The sequence below is a fragment of the Poecilia mexicana genome, unplaced genomic scaffold (assembly GCF_051168715.1).
Source record: "Poecilia mexicana isolate PSO_F unplaced genomic scaffold, ASM5116871v1 scaffold_1, whole genome shotgun sequence".
NCBI classification, from domain to species: Eukaryota; Metazoa; Chordata; class Actinopteri; order Cyprinodontiformes; family Poeciliidae; genus Poecilia; species Poecilia mexicana.
The window spans coordinates 10,138,634-10,158,465 of record NW_028263370.1 but is presented as its reverse complement, the minus strand read 5'-3'; the positions used below and the strand labels follow the sequence as shown (position 1 = coordinate 10,158,465).

General features: G+C 37.7%; 2 protein-coding genes across 4 annotated transcripts; one reads left to right on the top strand and one right to left on the bottom strand.

Annotated features, from left to right (window-relative positions):
* Positions 1–1,878: 1,878 nt before the first annotated feature.
* On the top strand, positions 1,879–8,705 carry cisd2 (CDGSH iron sulfur domain 2). Its single transcript, XM_015005552.2, has 3 exons — positions 1,879–2,068; positions 6,464–6,678; positions 6,821–8,705. Exons 1-3 carry the CDS (start codon positions 1,966–1,968, stop codon positions 6,908–6,910), a joined length of 408 nt encoding a protein of 135 aa, XP_014861038.1. The 5' UTR covers positions 1,879–1,965; the 3' UTR covers positions 6,911–8,705.
* On the bottom strand, positions 8,695–19,581 carry LOC106928938 (sodium/hydrogen exchanger 9B2). Of its 3 annotated transcripts, none has more exons than XM_088004278.1 (13): positions 19,472–19,581; positions 17,111–17,388; positions 16,618–16,819; positions 16,102–16,272; positions 14,861–15,003; positions 14,360–14,487; positions 13,979–14,154; positions 13,420–13,526; positions 12,374–12,523; positions 12,056–12,164; positions 10,358–10,494; positions 9,968–10,190; positions 8,695–9,632 (listed from the first exon to the last, which is right to left on the bottom strand). In XM_088004278.1, the coding sequence occupies exons 2-13, from the start codon at positions 17,243–17,245 to the stop codon at positions 9,571–9,573; spliced, it is 1,743 nt and encodes a 580-aa protein (XP_087860404.1). In that variant the 5' UTR covers positions 17,246–17,388; positions 19,472–19,581; the 3' UTR covers positions 8,695–9,570. The 3 variants fall into 3 exon arrangements, with proteins under 3 accessions (XP_087860404.1, XP_087860415.1, XP_087860411.1); XM_088004289.1 differs by having other exon boundaries at positions 10,007–10,190; positions 19,472–19,580; XM_088004285.1 differs by lacking the exon at positions 19,472–19,581 and adding an exon at positions 19,145–19,404.
* Positions 19,582–19,832: the final 251 nt, after the last annotated feature.

The following is a 19,832-nucleotide window of genomic DNA, read 5'->3' as shown; positions in this document are numbered from 1 at the left end:
GTCCGTGGCAGACTATTAGCGAGAGAGAATTCCGCTTCAGCTCTAGAGGGCGCCTCGACCTCATAGACGACTTTTAGTAAAAGTCACATAAATAACAGTGAAACAGATAACTAAACCGTGGCATATTTTTGTGTGAACAATATCTTACAAACGGATATTCGGGTGGTTATCTCTCCAGATTATAAACCCAGAAAAAAAAAATCAATACAGTTACGAAATGCTACTTCTAATTAGTAAATAATATATTCTAAAAGTTTCATTTTTGACAAGTATCTACAGTGATAATGTTTATCTTAATATATATTTTCTAAATCTTTTTTCAGTCTCAATTGTTCTCAGAATCTCTTGCTTGTTCTTGTTCTCTCTTGCTCTCGATGAAGGCAGACACTTTTTTCCTATGCTCCCTCCCTGCCCATGCCTGCCTTTCTTGCTCTGTTTTTGTCCTGTCTTTTTCTATATTTTTGGAACCTTTCTTTGCACATCATCCAAATCTACAAATTATGGATCTGGCCAATCGATCTCTCAACCTTACCTTACCTTACTTTACCTTACCTTGTGCATCAGCTCATTATTTGCATTAATTTGTTATTTTCTTATTGCATGCCCTACATAGTTCACTGGCTGTCCTAGGGGGTCAAAGATTATCTCCAAATAACATACATGAAGTCTTGTCATTTCTTTTATACATTACAATGAAATTGTTTAGAAACTATTTTTATAACACTTCTCTGTCTATATTCAGTATTCATATGAGCTACTATCGGTAGTCTTTAGGCCGTACAACAGTTTTCATTCTTGTGTGTGACATTTACTGCAGTCCTAAGCTGTGTTTAATTGGGAACAACTCATGTCAATTTGACAGCTCTGCACAATAACTGACAATCTAGCAGGCCTACTTATTTCTGCATACAAATAAAAATCAAACATAGCAGAATTAAAGAAATTACCACCTGCAACATTTAGGCGTAGATTTGCATGTGCCGCTTTGCTTGTCACAAGAAACTACCCGGGATGATTTGGTCAACTGAGTTTGACTAAAATGTATTATAATTACCATCAGTTTAGATTATATGTCACTGAAAGTAATAAAACTTCAAAATTCTATTTCATAGAAAATTTAAATATAACATAAAACTAATAAATAGGATTACAAATAAATAAAATAAATGATGTGTTACGAAACATAATATTGCATAAACAATGACTTGACAGTTTTCAGTGCACGGTCATCCTTCACGAGGACAGTAAGGCAAATTTTATTTCTGAAGAAGCCAGCAGTTCCCAGAGAGCTATCTCAGTATAATGAAAAGTTAAGCGGAAAGGAAAAGTCATTTTTAGCCCTGCTGCATCTTTTTTCTACAACACTAGCTTTTCAACTTTGTATTAAGCGCTAAGATATTTGTCAGTTGTGACACAGTGAGAAATAACATGAGCATAACACATTTCTGTATCGATTTTTATCATTGTTCCTATGTAATATCTAACCGTGTGAAAAACCAAATTTTGGGTTTTTCACAAGGTCATAATCATCCATGTTTAAAAACATAAACACAACCTCATACGCAATGTAAATGAACCAATTATTGATCATATCCTAATTTATTGGGATATTATAACAAATTTCAATTTTTGACATTCTATAGTTTTCTGCATAACTAGAAGATCTGTTCTACATTCATGTAAAAATGCTTTTTAACCTACCCTTCCTCTTTTTGCTCAGTTCAACTTACCCAATCACAAGCCACCAACTCCTCTGACGCTGATTGGCCATCAACTAAGATCACGTGTCACCTCTACGCAAATTTCTAAACCCATTTACGCCCTGTTTTGTTCGTCTTCTTTTTGTGGTGGCTTAACTTTACGTACCGGCGTCGAGCTGCGCTCATAAAACAGCGCAGTGACACAAACGATCCCCAGGAACTGCCCAAGTCAAACTCAAAACCCGGCCCTGCCGAGCAACTCAAGATGGTTTTAGAAACAATTTCAAAGATAATAAAAGTGCAGCTTCCGGCCTACTTGAAGAAGCTGCCGCTGCCGGAGACTATCGGAGGGTTCGCGAGGTTAACAGGTAATTTACGGCAGTCGCGGTGGTTGTAACGTGAGGATGAACTCGTGAACTGTTCGGGGACAGTTCACACTTAGCACTCAGCTCTGATCAGTAGCCTGCACGGGCATCACAACTTTACCAGCACATTGCTTACGCTTTGTCCAATAATGTGAGACCTTAAACAGCGCTTAGAGAAATGCAGGAAGAGTAGTGCACAAATGTAGTTTATCTCACGAGTTACATAACTTCATCTCAGGGCTGAGGAACTTAAAGGCAGTCTCTGTTGGTAGCGATGAAAAAACGAACAGATGATCTGCAACGTAGAGACTTTGCTGCCCCGTTTTGGGTCTGTTGGTTTAAATGTCACTTTTGTCTTGCAGTAGTTGTTTTTGCGCTCATTATAAATAATATATTTGATATCGTGTAAGAACATGATGACAGAGCAGGCTCGCAGGGTGTGTTGTTATGCATTATAAAATGAGGGAAAGACTTGACTATAAGTTTAGGATCTTGTAAATTCATATTTACAAGATATGTAAATATCTTGTAAATATGAATTTACAAGATATTCTCTCTGCCCCAAACCTCAATGCTGTAATAGAATCTGTAGAAGCATCTTTTATTTTTGCAGATCTTCCAGGGCATGTATCTACTAGTTATGCACAGTTACAGGCTCAAATGTTTCAATGCATATTTCAGTAAGTCCTTGTTTAAGCTACTTTGCATAACTTTTTACCTCGATTCTTGTTAAAAGTAGGGCTGAAATGAGGACGTAACAGTGCGATATCACTGTCAAATATTGAGACATATTTTTTGTCATCACCGCACCACGTGCTTTCTTCATTATCATCACAATATCCCCACCACTGCGTATAATCTATTTAGAGGGTTTATTCTTTACAGAGGACAGCACAATTCTATTCAACTGACAAAATATATTATGGATCATTAAATATTTTTAACTATCTACTGCAGCAAATTGGTCCTTTTTGACTGCAATATTAAATTTGCAATAGCAATTGCAATTTTCTGTAGTGTGTTCTTTAAACTTTGTATACTGAAAGTGAACTGGAACTTTATGTGATAGGCAAACCTACAGTTTAATGTAAAAAAACAACAACACACACATTATGGTTTCCATATGTCATAAAAATGGTTAGAACTATCTGTGACCTTCAGCATCTTGGACACAATCATTTCAGTCAGTACTCTGGACTCTATCCAACAGGCTGAATACATTATTGGCATGCAAATCATGAGTTATTATAGACAGTAATACCCTGGCAAGGACAATTCATGGTGTTGAAAAAATGCAAAAGGGAGGACATCAAACATAATGGTTTGCTGATGGAGTTAAGTAGAAATGGTAACACAAGCAAAAATAAAACAAGAAAAAATAAATATAAAAAGGCATTCAGTTCTAATATTATTTTTGTGTCAGTACCAGCTGTTGTCTGGTGTAGCAAAGGGAAAAGTAGGTTTGGTCAAACTGACCCCCCAGTTTATGTGCTTAGCTGGTTATTTAACCTACAGGTATTACATTTCAAGTCTTAGAAAAAATTTATTCACATTGTTTCCTGTTTCATAAGTACTTGGCTGTTTTTACTTATTACCCAAGATCCATAGAAGCTGAAACATTAATACTTTAATGCATCTCATAGATGCATTGGTTAAAAAAAATCTTGAAATAGCCTCTGTTTGCATGCTAATACACCATATCCCCCCCCTCTCTGCCCCAAACCTCAATGCTGTAATAGAACCTGTATCTTTTTTACAGATACATCTGCAGAACTTCCAGGGGATGTATCTAATAGTTATGCACAGCTACGGACTCAAATGTTTCAGATCGAGGAAGTTTTACTATCAGATAAACATTACTTGTGTAAATACAAAAATCAGATATTAAATGCTGATTTAATCAAGGGGAAAATGTTTAGTTAAGCAAACTGTTAGGTAAAAAAAAAAAAAGTAATGGCCTCTTTTTCTTTTTTGAAAATGACACGTTACTCCCTGATCTAAATACATTTCAGAACAGATGAGAAACAAAGTCATCGATATGTATCACTTAGGAGAGGGTTATAAAACCACTCAGTGAGCCACAGTAAGAGTCATTATTCTGATGAGACTGTGGTGAACCTTCCCAGAAGTGGCTGGTCTACCAAAACCCCTCCAAGTGCTTCTTGACGACTCATTCAAGACATTACAATAGATCCCAGGATGACGTCTGAGACACTGCAGACCTCATTTGCTTCAGTCAAGGTCAGTGTTCAGGATTCGGCAAAAAGAAAGAGACGAGGTGAGCTTCAGGGCCTAAATCGCTGTCAGACTGCCACTGGGCAGCTGTGCCTGCAATAAAGCCATCAGTGTGTGACTGTGTGCATGAAAGGGTGAATGACTGAATGTGCTACATCTCAAAAAATTAGGATACTGCATAAAGTGCAATATTTCTTGCCAGCTATCACAGAAAGCGAAACAGCTATTTTATAGAGATTAGATATACATAGATATGTCAAGCCTTTATTTTTTATTTTTTGCAGTTTTAATGATTATGCCTTAGAGGTAAAGAAAACCCAAAATTTAGTGAATTAGAATATCCTATTATTAGATGAATAAAAACGGATGTTTTAGAAACACATTTCAGACTTCTGAAAAGTATTTTAAGCCTCGGCTTGCATGAATTAATGCAACAATGCATCGTGGTATGGAGGCAGTCAGCTTGTGGAACTTTGTAAGTGTAATGGAAGCCCAGATTTTTCCTTCATACTCTAGGATCTTGACTTCCAAATTAAATGCAGAATTTACATAATTTATCTGAAAACAGGACTCTGGACTAGGCCTGGGCAATAAATCCATAATATCACATTATACAAAAGATCAAAGTCAATAGAAAATACTTGCACATCCCAAGTTTTGTGCCTCATAGCTTCCTCAAAATAGGTCATGCCACCAGTTTGGCAGTGTTTCAGATATTTATAACAAACAACTAATCTATAATTATTGAATTATTGAAATGCTTATATCATGATACGTTTTCAGCATATTGCCTAAGTCTACTCTGGAACCGTTGTGCAGCACTCCAGTTTTTTTTTTTCTCCTTAACCCATGGAAGACGTCAGAAACATTGTCTCCGGTTCAGTAGTGTCTGGACACGGGGAATGGAGGATCTCTAACCCATGTTTAGTGTCTGTCTGTGTGTGGTGGCTCTTTGCTTAACAATCCTCTCAAAGCTGGGGATTTTCCTGTTGCTGGTGTGCCATTTCCTACCACACTTCTTCCTTACACTCAACTTTCTGTTAACATGCTTGAATACAAAACTCTGAACAACCAGCTTCTTCACCAGGGACCTTTTGTGGCCTCTCCTGGTTGTGAAGAATGTTCATGATGTTTTCTGGACATCTGCCGAGTCAACACAGAGTCTTCCCTGTAATTGAGTGAGTGAGTGAGACTGTTCAAAGACTCAGGAAACCTTCGCAGGTGTTTTGATTAGCTAATTAGGGTGTGACACCATGAGTTTAACAATATTGACCTTTTTCAAAGTAATTTAATTTATTATATCACCATGTGTGATGATTCTAGGTAATATATAGTTTCACTTTTGAAGATAGCTGGCAAGAAATATTGCACATTTACGCAATATTCTATTTTTTTTCCAGATGTATTAGAATAGTAGCTCATCAGCATGTGAATGTGTGTGTGAACGGGTATGTGACTGAATGCAGCGTAAATGCTTTGGGGTCTTAGACTAGATAAAGTGCAGTCAAAGTACAAGCCATTTTAAATCACTGCCGATCAAAAAGAACACCAAAGCTCATATTCGTCAAAAAAAAAGTCTTGATGATACTCAAGGGGCAAAAACCTGTGAAGAAATATTAGAAAGTTTTTGAACAGAGCTTTTCAGAAAAAGACTCTCCATTGTCCAGCTAAGTGCCTGAGTTCATCATGACTCAGGCACTTAGCAGGACAGTGATCTAATTCGCACAAGTATGGCGACCTCTGAATGGGTCAGTGGTAAAAAAAAAAAAAAAATACAGAAGGGAGGTTTTGTGGAGTCTGACTAGGCCACTTTATCTTATTTATCTGAAACAATCTGTTCATACTCAAACACTCAAATGTGGTTAAGTTAAAAATAATTCTGCATAGAGACTGAACCAAAGTCCTACACAGAAATGTAAAAACTCACAAACGATTGTAGTTGTTGCCCCTAAAAGTGGCACAACCAGTTGTTACTAGGGGGCAACTGAATTGTTTATTGGGTAAGGCTGGCTTACCCAATCTTGCAAATATACGTGTCGCCATTAATATTTGCAAGATGATCTGAGCCACAAGGTACACAGTGCCTTAAAACTGGCTTTAGCATACATTCTAGTTGTGCTCCAGCCTGAATGATGAAGTTCAATTTCTTATGTATGTCCACAGTGTCTGAGTGGCTCCGGTTGCTGCCTCTCCTTGGCATTTTGGCCCTGCTGGGCTACCTGACCATTCGTCCGTTCCTGCCTAAGAAAAAGAAGCAGAGAGACAGCCTGATCAACCTGAAGATCCAGAAAGAGAACCCCAAAGTGGTCAACGAGATAGACATCGAGGACTTGAACAGCGCAAATGTGTGTTACTGTCGATGCTGGCGCTCCAAAACTGTGAGTTGACTTCTCGGCTTTGACCGTAGAATCCTGCAAAAGCTAACCTGCAGTGACAAGTGATCCTGTGTTTTGTCGCGCATTCTGAAGTGGTTGATGCGACTGTCTGATCCACTAACATAAAGTTATTTCCTGTTTTTAGTTTCCTGTTTGCGACAAGTCACACTTAAAGCACAACGAATTAACCGGGGACAACGTGGGACCTCTCATCCTCAAAAAGAAGATACTATAATTGACCACGGAAAGAAGTTTACGTCGGACTAGTCTGTACTTGATCTTTTCCTGGTATTTTGTTTTCCTTATAAAATGCAGTCCATTGTTTGAGTGAGAATTTGAATTTTTCTAGTTGGGGTAGTTTTGTTTTTCTTCAGTTAAGCTCTCATTGGTCTTCTAATTTACATACATAATTGTTTATACAGTATACTTTAAAAGTGTTTGTCTCTATATGTCGGGATTACATTCAATTTCACTGGGACCACTTTAATGGAACAACCCAAAGCGTTAACTAACTTTATGATACCTTCTTATAATGTGACCTGGAGCCTGAGGGCTGGTTTTTGCTCCACTCAGTATAATGGTTGTTTAAATGAAATACCCAATTTATTAGTCCAACTTGCATGTAACATTTTGTCATGTATGCCTTCATTTAGTTGTTTCTAAGACCATTTGCCTGGTTGAGTGCCAAATAGTTTTTACCACAACACTTTGGAGGTGTAAGATATTTGCTGATAGATCAATATGTATGTATGTAATGATGAGTGTATGTATTCATAATGCATGGGATACTTACTGTAGATTCTTTATGTTTTGTTCATAGACATGTATTGCTGTTGTGTTGAAACATTTCAAACCACTGTGCTGTTGAGGTTTCAGAACTGCAACAAGTTTGACTTGCTGAATTCACTGCATTTGGCTTCTTGGCAGAATACTTCCTGTAGTATGAAGCAAAAAATATTTTCACACTTAACATTTGCTTTTACAGTTAGTTCTTTGTTTGGTATTTATAAATAACTTCATGTATGTTAATGTTTGCTAGACTAAGTTGTTCATACTAAATGGTCATGAGTAATTCAGTTGCTTCAGTTGGCAGAACCTCAGCTTCTTATTCAATACTTTGAAAATCTTCATGTAACTTAAGATGAAAATTTAAGTGAATGTCCCTTTTAACTCAGTTTATCATGTCCTTGTCTTTAATTTAATTTCATTATAAAATTGCATTAAACATCTGTGCTGCAACAGTGAACAGAATCAGCTTAGGCTGCTCTGAGTTTCATAAACCACAGAGTATGTGCTTCATGGGTTTGATGTTCACCATCTATCAAAAGTTCAGATTTACATGATATTTTCCACATTTTATTAAAGCATTATGTCTTATTATAGTAATGGAATAAATAGGAAGGAATCATCTTGTCGTTAACTTGTCAAGTTACAGAACTTTGTATAATTGGCAACAGACTCGGCTCTTTGGTACAACTAGTTTGCATCAACATTCTGGCTCTTGCTCCATTGCATTGGGGAGCAATGTATTGGTTGCATTTCCAATTTAGAAGTCAGGATAACTTATTTTTGGTTTTATTCCCAACCTGTTCTGGCTCTCCAAAAACAGCTGGCAGGGAAGAATTACTTTATGCATTACCCTGAGCCCTTAGGGTGGGGCTTTGATGAGAAGCTGTTGGACATTTCAACTTAGCTGAAAATTCTCTGCAATAATTGGGAAGGTTTTAAAAATGTAAGAACTAAAACAAAAACAATGCTCCAGGAGTTTTTCTAATATGAATAAATTTTAATTTTTGAAAGAAGAGGCACCTGTGTGCATGCCTTTTTGGGACACAATGGCTGAGCTTAAGTCGTAAAGCAGTTGTTTAGCTTCTCAGTTTGGATGGATTATAATTTGGCTTCAGAGATAATTGGTGTGAAAAAAATCTGAAAAATCAAAACAAATCTGCAGCTGCACAGGGTGTCAAATTAACAAAAGATTTAGCTAGATTGTTTGGTTATATGCATAAATAAAGACAATTTTGTGAAAATGTGATTATTTATTGTTCGGTAAAAATCTAATACTGTAAATTCATAAATAGTGTCTTAATTTGTAATCTTTTCAGTTACTCAATAAAAATGTAAACAAATTAAAAACAGCACACTGCATATTTCTGTAGTAAAAAAAAAAAAAAAACACTTAACAGACACGTAAAATCTCTAAAAATATACAATCACATTAAAGTTCAGATAAACTTCAAAGTCGATGTGGGATTTTAGACCACAGTGCATGAGGCTGAGTTCAAGCAGCATTCTGTATAACTCCAAATAAAGTGGGACATCAATATCTCCTGAGTTGTAAACTAAATCAAAAATTATCCACACACATCCTAATGACAAACATAAAAAAAAAAAAACAGCACAAACATACAGCATTAAAATAAAAAAGATTTAAAAAAATGTGGATTCTGGATGGCTTCCTCTAAAAATACATTCAATCACACACCATCTCACCACTTTGTAAAACACACATCCTTATGTTAAGCACTGCCATTTCAGTTTAAGTACTGTTTACTGGAAGTAGGAAACAACCACTGGATACTTTGAATATGGCAAAAAACATGACCAATTTACAAAAATTATAAACTGTTTAATTGCCTCATGCTAATTACAGGATATCTAAATAAATGTTCAGTTCAAGCTCGACACTAAAGCAGCTCTGGTGTAAAGTTCATAGAGCATGAATGCACACAGCAGGGCAATGGAAATGTGTTTGGAGCTCAGTGCCTGGAAACCACCTGCTGCTATAAATACAGGCTGATTCCAGCATAAAGAGTTGAGCAACAAGAGAGCCACTCAGTGGCTAAAAGCAGCTGAAACAACTGACGTTGGAGGTCTCTTTATTAGATCAAGATGTCAGAGTGTACTCTCAAAGGTGACAGGAGTGTTGGTGTCATCTTCACTTCCTGCCGCGGTGCCTAGGGGATGAAAAAGGAGGGAGAGATGGTGGAGATTTTATAAGTAGTGCCTGGATGATGCTTACATTTTTCTTAAAAAAAAAGTAGAAAAGGTAAAGACAAGTGTAACTAAAAGAAGCATTTTTAAGCTACTGACTTCAATGTTACACTCGTGTTACACTAAACATTGAAAACTACATGGGATCTAATGATATGCAAATTCTTGCAAAGATATCGCAACGGTGAAATATGGAAAGGAGAGGACTTGTATTCACCACTGGAAGGTAGCTATGGGAAACTGGGTCACACAGGGTTGTCGAGTTGAGCTGAATTGTCAAATAACAGATTTTACCCACCTAAGAAAAATGCTGATAAACTGGGTTTGACTCGCTCACCACAGGTGGGGGTCTTAGGTCTCTCCAGCAGGCGAGGCCCCAAGATCCCGATGATCAAAGCCCCTACCGGGGCCGTAAGAAGGATGGCGAGCACGGCCACAGTCAGCACGTCCATGCCGTACTTTATCTGCTCCTTGTTGCCCTTTGCTCTGGCCATGTCTAAAGCCGTGGAGCCTATTGCTGCCTGAGGAAGACCCAAAAACAAGCTGTGATTCGTCCCTTTACTCGCCGATAGCTTTTACTGTCATTAAGTAACGACTGAAATGTAAACATGTCAGTGCATGTACATTTAATTAGTTTTTCTGAAGCGCACAACAACAACAAAAAAGACATTTCTCAGCACTGACTCACCTGCACTGTTGCTTTGGGCATCCATGCAAGAGCTATGAACACTTTTTCTTTTAAGTTGAAGCCCGCGTGTAACACACACACAAAAGTGAAGAGTACTCTAATTACCACAGCAATAAGCATGGAGGATATACCCAGACCTGTGAGGACATAAACAAGAGTTACAAAGGCACAGCACAGCACTGACACTTCTAGTGAAGCTCCATACTTTAGGTTTGATTAAGCCGAAGTTTTCCTTCCTGCTTTAATCTCTTTCATACTTTGTCATATTGTTACTGTAGACTTTAGTGTATTTCAACGGGACTCAAGGTGTCAGTGAAATGATTCTTGCCTTTCCTCATTTTTATTTTTATTTTTTTTTTCACAACTAAAACTCCAAAAAGCCACTTGAGTCGACAATCAGTTTCAAGTCTTCTGGGGTATGTTGAAACCACCTGAGCAATTTGATTTAAGTCTGTACTTTGACTGGGCCACTCTAACACAATACTTTGAGGTACATCCTTACATTGTAGCTCTGGATGTATGTTTAGGATTGTCCTGCTTCCTCCCTGGTCTCAGGTGCTTTGTAGTTTCATGGACGTTTTCTTCAAGAATTGACTTTTTTTTTTTTTTTTTGCTCCAGTCACATTCCCATCAACTCCGATCAGCTTCCTGGTCCCCCAAGGAATGTATTTGCAACAAATATATTGTCGTGTTTTTCAGTATGATCTGCAGTGTTCCTCTCTCCCACAGTAGGCTAAAATTTTGAATTTCTAATTTGACCTGAGCACCTCCCTTAGATTGTCTCCTGTGTCCTACATGGCTTCTGGAAAACCTCTGACATTATTTCAACATTGCCTTCTTTTACCATTTCACAAGCAAGGTGAGATTTGTGGAGGTCTCCTTTAAACAGATCCTCTGATGATTTCCTGCACCTCCTCCAGAAAAGGCTTCTTGGTTGTTTCTGTAACTAAAGCTTTGTTTGTCTTGTTGGTTTTGTTGGACAATGTCCTACTTGGTTTGCAGTCATTCTACATTCTCTCTATAAACAACCTTTAAATCATGTTCTAGCAAGATGCACAAACTGAGATACAATTGGGTAAAAAATGGCATAAAACAGAAAAATTGGGTACAAATAGAGGTATGAACTAAGCCAGAGTCATTCTTTTCTCTTTGTAATACTGTTTGCTCACTAATGCGTTTTAACAAACCTCTCAGGTGCTCAGGGAGCAGCTACTTTGATACAGAGATTTAAATTTAACAAAGGCATTAATTTGATGCAATTCATTTTTTAAGGCTATCAGAATAAAAGCTCCTTAAAAGTGACACATATATTCCTTCTTCCACTTTGCCATTGTCTAATACTTTGTGTACATCATCAAATAAAATTCCAACAAAACACACTGAACTTCGTGGTTGCAATTTCACCACAACATGCGAAAAAAAGTTTAGATAATATGGATATTTTCTAAGACACAGTTCAATATTTTCTATTTAGCTTGCAAGAACCAGACACATTTTGCGGAAATTCTAAAGAGACTAGCTGGAGGTAAATGACAGCAGGATAAACACATGAAATGATTTTAGCACATGCAGGACAGGTGAGAGTGCTCACATCTGTCATGTCTTGTTTGGATATGCAAATATATTTACATACAGTCACATTTGAATTTTTCACAATGATGACACTGTTATTTTGAAGACTTTGTGCATCCATCTCACCAACTGCAAGTCCCTCCAGCTCATTGACTCGAATCTCAGCTCCTATCAGTCCGAACAGCAGAGGCTGAAACACGTCCCATGCCCAACTAATCACTTCCTCCACACGGGCCTTTTTGACAGAAGACAGAAAATAGTATGTTTAGCACAGAGCAAAAAGAAATGTGTAATAACTTGTACACTATATTGATAACTAACATGTAAACTACACACGCTTGCTGTGGTAAAATACATAAAATTCCTCTTCAAAATCTGGATGGCATCAAACTAAGAGTGGAAAAGAAGGATTGGTGCATGACTATGGCTTCCATGTTCTTTTACCTTTTCTTCCCCCCAGCCAAGTCCAGCCAGGAAAGATAACACCAGGGTGCAGAGGCCCCCCGAGCCGGGAAACCCTGCCACGTTGCTGCCGAACACAGCAAAGACAGACAGACCCAGCACCAAGAAGGAACGCTTCATCACCAGGTGTTCCTATAAGAGAACGTAACTGATTAAGAAACAGAGTAAAGAAATCGAATCAAACGACATGAAAAGCTTCATTTATCACAAGAGAGGTCAGAGTAGTAGGTAAGATTTATTCGTTCTTAATCAGTTGAATGTAATCACATGGATCAGGTTTTTTTTTTTAATTCAGAAGCATTATGCAATATGAATATTAGAGCGTAACCATTATGACGTTACACATTTAGAGCCACTAAGGCGATCATGAAGTGCAGAGGGTTTAGTTTACTGAGCTTCTGTTGACTCGTCTCACTTTGCCTTCCACAGAATGTTATGCAAGGATGAGGTGAAAAATTAAAGGGATAGTTCAAGATTTTTAAGTGATGTTCTATTACTTAATGTTTTGGAAAAATCTAATTGAGTCTTTGTTCAGTATGAATCCTTATTTGTTAAAAAGAAAACATAATTTTCTCAACATCAAATCGAAGCACCATATTTGATGGGAACCTACACAGCTAATAAGTTGAACTGTAGGTACATTTTAAAATGTATTTTAATTTGTCCATCATGTCTGTCCACTAACTATCTGACCTTAAGGCAAGGCCGGGCTCCTAAACAGAGCACACCTAAAACTTGCATATTATCTGATGTCAAAGCCTGGATCTGCCACAGTCCTATACAGTAGTTGTGGCTAGCATGGCCAACTAAGAAGAAATACACTATAGCAAAATATATTAAAAACAACCTTTACTTAAACAGCTATAATAATTTTTACTTTGATATTATTTTTATTTTTATAATAGGTCGTTAGTAACGCTTTGGATGTCCTACGTCGACTGTAGGAAGGTTAACCTTTTAACGGACGCCAACTTCAGAAATCCTGAACTATCCCTTTAAGGAAGGCGAAGCAGCATAAGATTTCATACCTGGTCGGCACTTGGAAAGTACTGAATAAGGAAGCCAAGGAGGGTCCCAGCAACCATCCCTCCTCCGACCTCCAGGACACCTCGCAGGAGATTATACAGAGTGGATCCTGAACAAAAAGGATTACTAGCAAATTAAGCAGTAAATTATTAAGATTCATTAAATAAATGTGTATATATATTTCATTGAAGCATAAATAATTTAAACAACATGAAGCCCTTCATAGAGAATTGTAAATTGTTGCTGTTTTAAAGAATTCAAAAAAAGTTATTTTTAATTCATAACATAGAAATACATAAAAATACAGTCAATACTGGGGTATCCGATTGGAATTTCCCTCATAAATTTAAAAGTTTCTAATTACTAATCAGAATAATCTGCACATTTACACCCTCTACTGTGCTGCTGATAAACTGCAAGCCAATATTGATGTGTTTTTTTTTCTCCCTCAGTGTGATTCCCATTGTTGACCTTCCAGCTGTGCCCCCCCTGGAGACAATGCAGGCGTTTTGTTTCAAAAAGCACAAGACTGAATTATTATACTCTGGAAACACACGGTACCTTCTGCGAAGGCCATGCCCAAGCATGTGGTGAACCCTGTGATGGCGAGAATGTCGTCAAAGCTTCCAGCCGCCATCAGCAGGGTGGGGATGCCCTTTTCCACGCCGTATCCATCCTTCTGCAGCCGAAGCATCGAGGGCACCACCACGGCCGGGGACACGGCGCCCAGAACAAAGCTGCAGGAAACATGGGTTTATTTTACTGTTGCACAAATGAAAGAAATGAACAGTTTGTCTTTTCTGCACAGGAAGGTAATGAAAACAACATATAAAGGTGAATAGGCATTTCATTTACATTTTATCATTTCCCATTTAAATGATGAAATTGTAAATTACCATTAATTTCAATATATGAACACAGAGTGCAAAGTGTTGCATTTACCCAAGAATAAAGCCCCACTCCCAGGGCAAGCCCATGAGGAAGTGAGAGATGAGAGCAGCGGTGCTGGCTTCGATCAGGCAGGGCCCAGCTGCTACACGCAGACACACGGTTTTGAGCTTCCTCAGAGCCTGACAGTAGAAATGTACACATTGTAAAGATGCATGACTTCTATTTTGCAGAAAGCATTGAAAAGCCCACCACGTTTCTCAGCACCAAATAACTTTAACCATTTCAATTGAAATATGAAGCTTTTATTAGCTATCATTGTGAACCAAACATGCTGTTTGTTATTTCAGGGAAAGTTTTAAACTTAGAATAACTGCAATGACTTGAAGATTTGGTCCGATGTAAATAGAGTCTGCCTCTATTTCGTAGAGTCCGTGTTTTTAATTAAAGCCACTGTATAAAGATTTGAGGTTAAACTATTAATAGTTATTTAGTTTTTTTTAAATACTCGTAATCCATTTAAGCACTAAACTTTTTTATGAGAATAAGTCATACCTTGGGATCCAACCCCAGGCCAGCTCTGGCCAGGATGACAGCCAGAGCAATGTTTCTCAGTGAAGCAGACCACCTGAAGTTAATGTACACCGAATCTGTTACAACTGGGATGTTTCTCAGCAGGAAGCCCATCAGCAGCATACCTGCAGCAAAGCAGAACGGGTGGGAAAGAGGAAAGAAGATCCATTTTAACCCTAAATGCTATTTATTTTCTTTGGGGTTGTCTATCACACAACACAGATCATGTGGACAGATTTTAGGCGAATGTGACTAAATGGGGAAAAACAAAAACCCTGAAGTCTAAGCAGATCTAAAGTGAAAAAACTGAACATAGAAGCATTACACTGGCTCCCAACCCTGGGCCTCAGGGACCACTGTCCTGCATGTTTTATATGTCCAGCACACCAGAGGGAAACCACTGGCCTTCATTGATGTACCTGGACCAGTCAGTCGAAATTAGCGCTGCTGTCAGTTATATGTAATATGACGAAAGCAATGACTGATTCAAAGTTAATACTATTTATTTAAATGAACCCAGAATAAAAGAGCTCCGTTGTCCTTTCCATTCTTAAACATAACTGATATACATTATCAAGCTAACAGGACCATATTTCTGCATGCTTGCTATTAACAAAAACAAGCAAAGCAAATTTCTTGGAGAGAACTTCAATTTCACATAAAAAAAAAACTCATCATGAAATTGACAACTGTCATAAAAATGAGGTTTTGTGTTTTATAAAAAAAAAAGGGTAGCTGCAATTTCTAGCTACTTTGGGTTAGTTAAAATGTCAGCTTAAAACCTCTTTTCTTTAACTTTCTTACATTTTGGTGTAAAAATGTCAAATGTGCAATAATTTTGTCACCGTTTTAAAATTATAGAAAAATCTTGTTTAACAGAACAAAGTGAAACAAACTCCTCTCATACACAACCCAATGTTGCCTCTGCTCTTAATATGGATCAAAGACAATCGTTCAAAACAGGAAGGCTCCTTGAGGCTCTTGTGCAGCCATATTAAAGGATGCAAGCACGCACGAATGAAATAACAGCTAAAACTACAGAGCTTTTTCCATCACAAACACAGTATTACGTCTACACGTTATTCTGAAGGGATATTATGGAAAAAATATATATTTTTATATGATCCACATTTAGATTTTGAAGTGCAGAAAATGTAATGTGTATAGTTGGAAGTTAGAAATTAGAAATTGATGCCTAAATGACAATCATTTGTTTGTCTTACCAAGGAGCGGTGGGAATGGTGGAAGTGTAGGCAGCTGGATGAGGGCGACTGCTTTGCCACCGACAATCGCACAGAGAAAGAGTATGGTGATGCCAAACAGATTCCCTCCAGGAAGACATTCCTTCTCGGTGATGGACACAATCACCCCAAAGAGTACAGCTGCCAAAAGAACTGAAGAGGGAAGAGAAGACAGACATTCACTGAAAGACAAATGATCCATTTTGTCACTTTTGTCAGTATGACTCTAAAGTTCTTTTTTTTGGAAAAACAGAAAGGTTTAATAAAAAAAAAAAAACACTGCCAGATATTTTAACCTACTGAAAACCTGCAACGCTTTAAATTTTGTATTTTGAATACACATCTAAATATGTGTGCAACTAAATAATTTGCAAATCAGTACCGTTTACTGTAAAAAAGTGCAAAAATGTAAGTTAATGTAATATATGAACTTAAAAAAAATTCCAAAAGGAAAAAAAAACAAAACAATAAAAGCACTTAATGAATCCTTGTGGTTACCTTTGGTAATGAGAGAGGCAAGGAGGCCTCGTGGCGGACATGGGCAAAGCTTGCGAAGCAGCGGGCAACAGACCACTGGTGGGTCTGTGTTGGTGCCAGCATCCACCACAGGGTGGCGAGGGATAAAATAGGTCGTCTCCTCTGTTACGTTTGGAGTCGAGCAACGCCGCACCACCACCTGGAACTGGTTCACGTTGAGATGCTTTAAGGGAAGAATCAAGACACAAACAAACAGAGTCAATAACATAGCAGATGGACTTTAGAAACTAGATTATGGTGTAAACATGCTGAGATGTGATGTTTTTAACAGTCACCTTTGGGTAAAAATGATTTGATCGCAATATTTACAACAGAGCACGGCTTATTACAACCATGTATTGTGTTCTTCATCAAAGAGAGCACGCCAGTAGATTAGAAAAAAGATGTTCTTCTAAAAAGAAATACTCAGTTTGTTGTGTGGGTTCCAGTTTTTCCCTTTTCTTTTAGCTTTTACCTCAACATGATTTGCAGTAGGAAGAGTGATTCTCTCCAGCAGCGGGCTGGGTGCTGGGCTGGGTGCTGGACTGGGTACTGGACTGGGTGCTGGACTCGGTTCAGTTTTTGCAGGTTTCTCGGGGTTTTCCTCCATTGTTGTACTCCACTGTTTTTCCTGATTCTTTTGCTTCTTTATCACAGCAGGTTGAACTCACGGTTGAGTTCAGCCATTTGAATTTCCTTCACTTCTTAGTGTCCAGCCTCTCACCTGGGGCTCCTGTTCATACATCTCATGTTCTAATAACAGTGAGAGAGGAAAAAAAAAAAAGAAATGAATACATAAACATTAAAGTAAATAGCAAACCATTGCTATAAAAGCAAACCGTTTTACTCTAAGCCAGGATTTAATCACATAAAAGTTTGCTCTTTCAAAAATAACCTGTACTTGCTGCTGGTGACATGCCATAAGGAATAATGCAGCTGATCAGTATTTATTGTCAATTTTTTTCTTTTTACCCCCACTTTCTTTATGTTTTTAATCAAAATATTCCTTTAAAAAGTTATGTAACCTACTTATGTTCTATATCCTTGAGGCAAAATCCTTTTGGCTCTATCTGATACAATTACAATAAAACAAACGAAAACAGTTTGTGACGAGGGTCCAAACAGACAGGAATGGCCAGATTTCATAAAAAAAAAAAAAAACTTGAACGATTTATTTATGCCAAGTTGTTGTTTCATGCTGACAACTTTCATGGAAAATTACTACCCGGCAGAAAGGGCTTTATTGCTCCAAATCCTGCCAGTCAGCACAATCGTGCCTCCATCATCAACTTCAGTTCAGTCAACAGAAGGAAGAAGCAGGTAAAAATTTGCATTGCTCAGCAGTCAGAGAAAAGTTGTCTAGATAAGATAAAGTCTCAGTTCAGACTGGCAGCAAGATACATGAAACTGGGTTTTGCGAATAAGAATAGGCAAGCTGCAAGAGTTAGTCTATGAGTATTGCCTCAGCGTCTAAATACAAATGCATGCCACACTTTCCAGATTTGTATTTGTTTAAGATCTAAACTGATTCCCTTTTTCTTCATACTAATGTACTACCTTGTATTGGTCAATCCATATATCTTATGTTTCGGTATTACATTTGAAACACTATAAGAAAAAAAAAAAGAAATAAAGTCTTTACTAGCTGATCAGCTCCGATATTAAGCCTCTTGTGATGTACATCAAATTATACATGAAGGAAAAAAAATTTGCTTCTTTAAAAAATACTTATTTCAAAATACGTACACTGTAAAATCCAGCAGTGGAGATATATACCTAATTAATCAGCCGTGTACAAAAAGAAACATCCAACACTGGATAGTATGCTAAAGTGCATCTTGCTCTGCTAGTGCTAATACATTAAGACGAAAATCTTGTGCTCAATATATAAATTAATAGGCCTATATGATACACTGAAAATAAAATTCTTATAGTAGCTTAACCCAAACAAAAATTAAGAAACTACATAGCTGATTAGTGCATTAAAATGACCAATGACATTAATAAATTGTAAGTAGCTAATTGTAGCTGTGACATTGCAGTCTGCTGTAACTCCAATTTCAAATAAAGATACAGACTCTACAAATACAGGCTGTATACCAACTACTCCAATGTTTTGATAGCTGCTTAGGGCAACAGACGTTTGATAATCCAATTGTGAAAAAGCACACTAATCAATGCTCGACCATATGGCACACCTAGCTAGCGTTAGCTCAAGCAGGTAAAGTGGTAACTAACGACTGCAACCAGTAACCAGTTAGCACGCTATAACATTAAAGACATGTCTGTTGCTACACACGGGTCAGTGATGGTTTTGTACACTGCATTAGTTTGTGTAGTATTGTAGCGTTAGCCTACGGTGCTCTGGTGACACAGTAACAGCCACTGTAAACTGTTGAAGCTTTCAGATATCAACACAACATTCACAACAACCATGCATTATCGGACATATTCATCTAAACTGTGACAGCAAAAAGGTTATTTTTATTAACTAGTTGAAGTATCTTACTTCATTGAACAGTTTGCAAAGAAACCGTGTGTCAGTGACAGCGCTGTGACGTCCTAAAACGTGCTTCATGTGTTGAAAAAAGCATTCCGGAAAAAGTAATAGACATTATTTCAGAGAACGAAACTAATCTAACGTTTAAACACAAAAAACAACGAAGCTCTTGTCCGACATTGTGCGCCTCCTCAGCGGCTATAATCGACCCACGGTCCGTCCAGACTCTGAAACCCCTGTGTCCCATTCTAGACTCGCGGTTGCCACGGAGACGCCCTTTTGACGTGTCTGTCAAAACTCTGTAAAGAAGCATATTCCAGGAGAAAAACCGCTCACCTCATACCGTAAACACAGCCATGCTTTGCAGAGTGTCACTGACGGCGACTGTGGTAGTGCTGAGGAACAAACACCAGCTGGGTACTGGGAATGAGGCGGATTAGTGATAGACAGGCAAATGCTGTTTATATATAGAGTGAACGCAAGTTGGAGGTGGGGGAGTGGGAGGCGGAAACATTCATTTTTCAGTGTTTACATTTTGTATTGTTTGTTTCTGCAATTTTTTGACAAAACGAAAGGGAAATATGGATTTTTATTTTGTTTACTTTTTAATGCACTTTTCACTTATGTTTTGTATAATGTGCATGTATTGAGAATCAAAACAAAAGAATGTATGTCTTTAGGAATTTTAAAGTTTATT

Excerpts from the sequence above, each read along its gene's own strand:
- LOC106928938 (XM_088004278.1), bottom strand. The coding sequence starts at position 17,245 with ATGGAGGAAAACCCCGAGAAACCTGCAAAAACTGAACCGAGTCCAGCA. Across the intron at positions 12,165-12,373 it reads TTGGCTGGGGGGAAGAAAAG|GCCCGTGTGGAGGAAGTGAT; the intron begins GTAAAAGAACAT and ends TCTGTCAAAAAG. Across the intron at positions 10,495-12,055 it reads GCTGGAGGGACTTGCAGTTG|GTCTGGGTATATCCTCCATG; the intron begins GTGAGATGGATG and ends ATGTCCTCACAG.
- cisd2 (XM_015005552.2), top strand. The coding sequence starts at position 1,966 with ATGGTTTTAGAAACAATTTCAAAGATAATAAAAGTGCAGCTTCCGGCC. Across the intron at positions 2,069-6,463 it reads AGGGTTCGCGAGGTTAACAG|TGTCTGAGTGGCTCCGGTTG; the intron begins GTAATTTACGGC and ends GTATGTCCACAG. Across the intron at positions 6,679-6,820 it reads GATGCTGGCGCTCCAAAACT|TTTCCTGTTTGCGACAAGTC; the intron begins GTGAGTTGACTT and ends TCCTGTTTTTAG.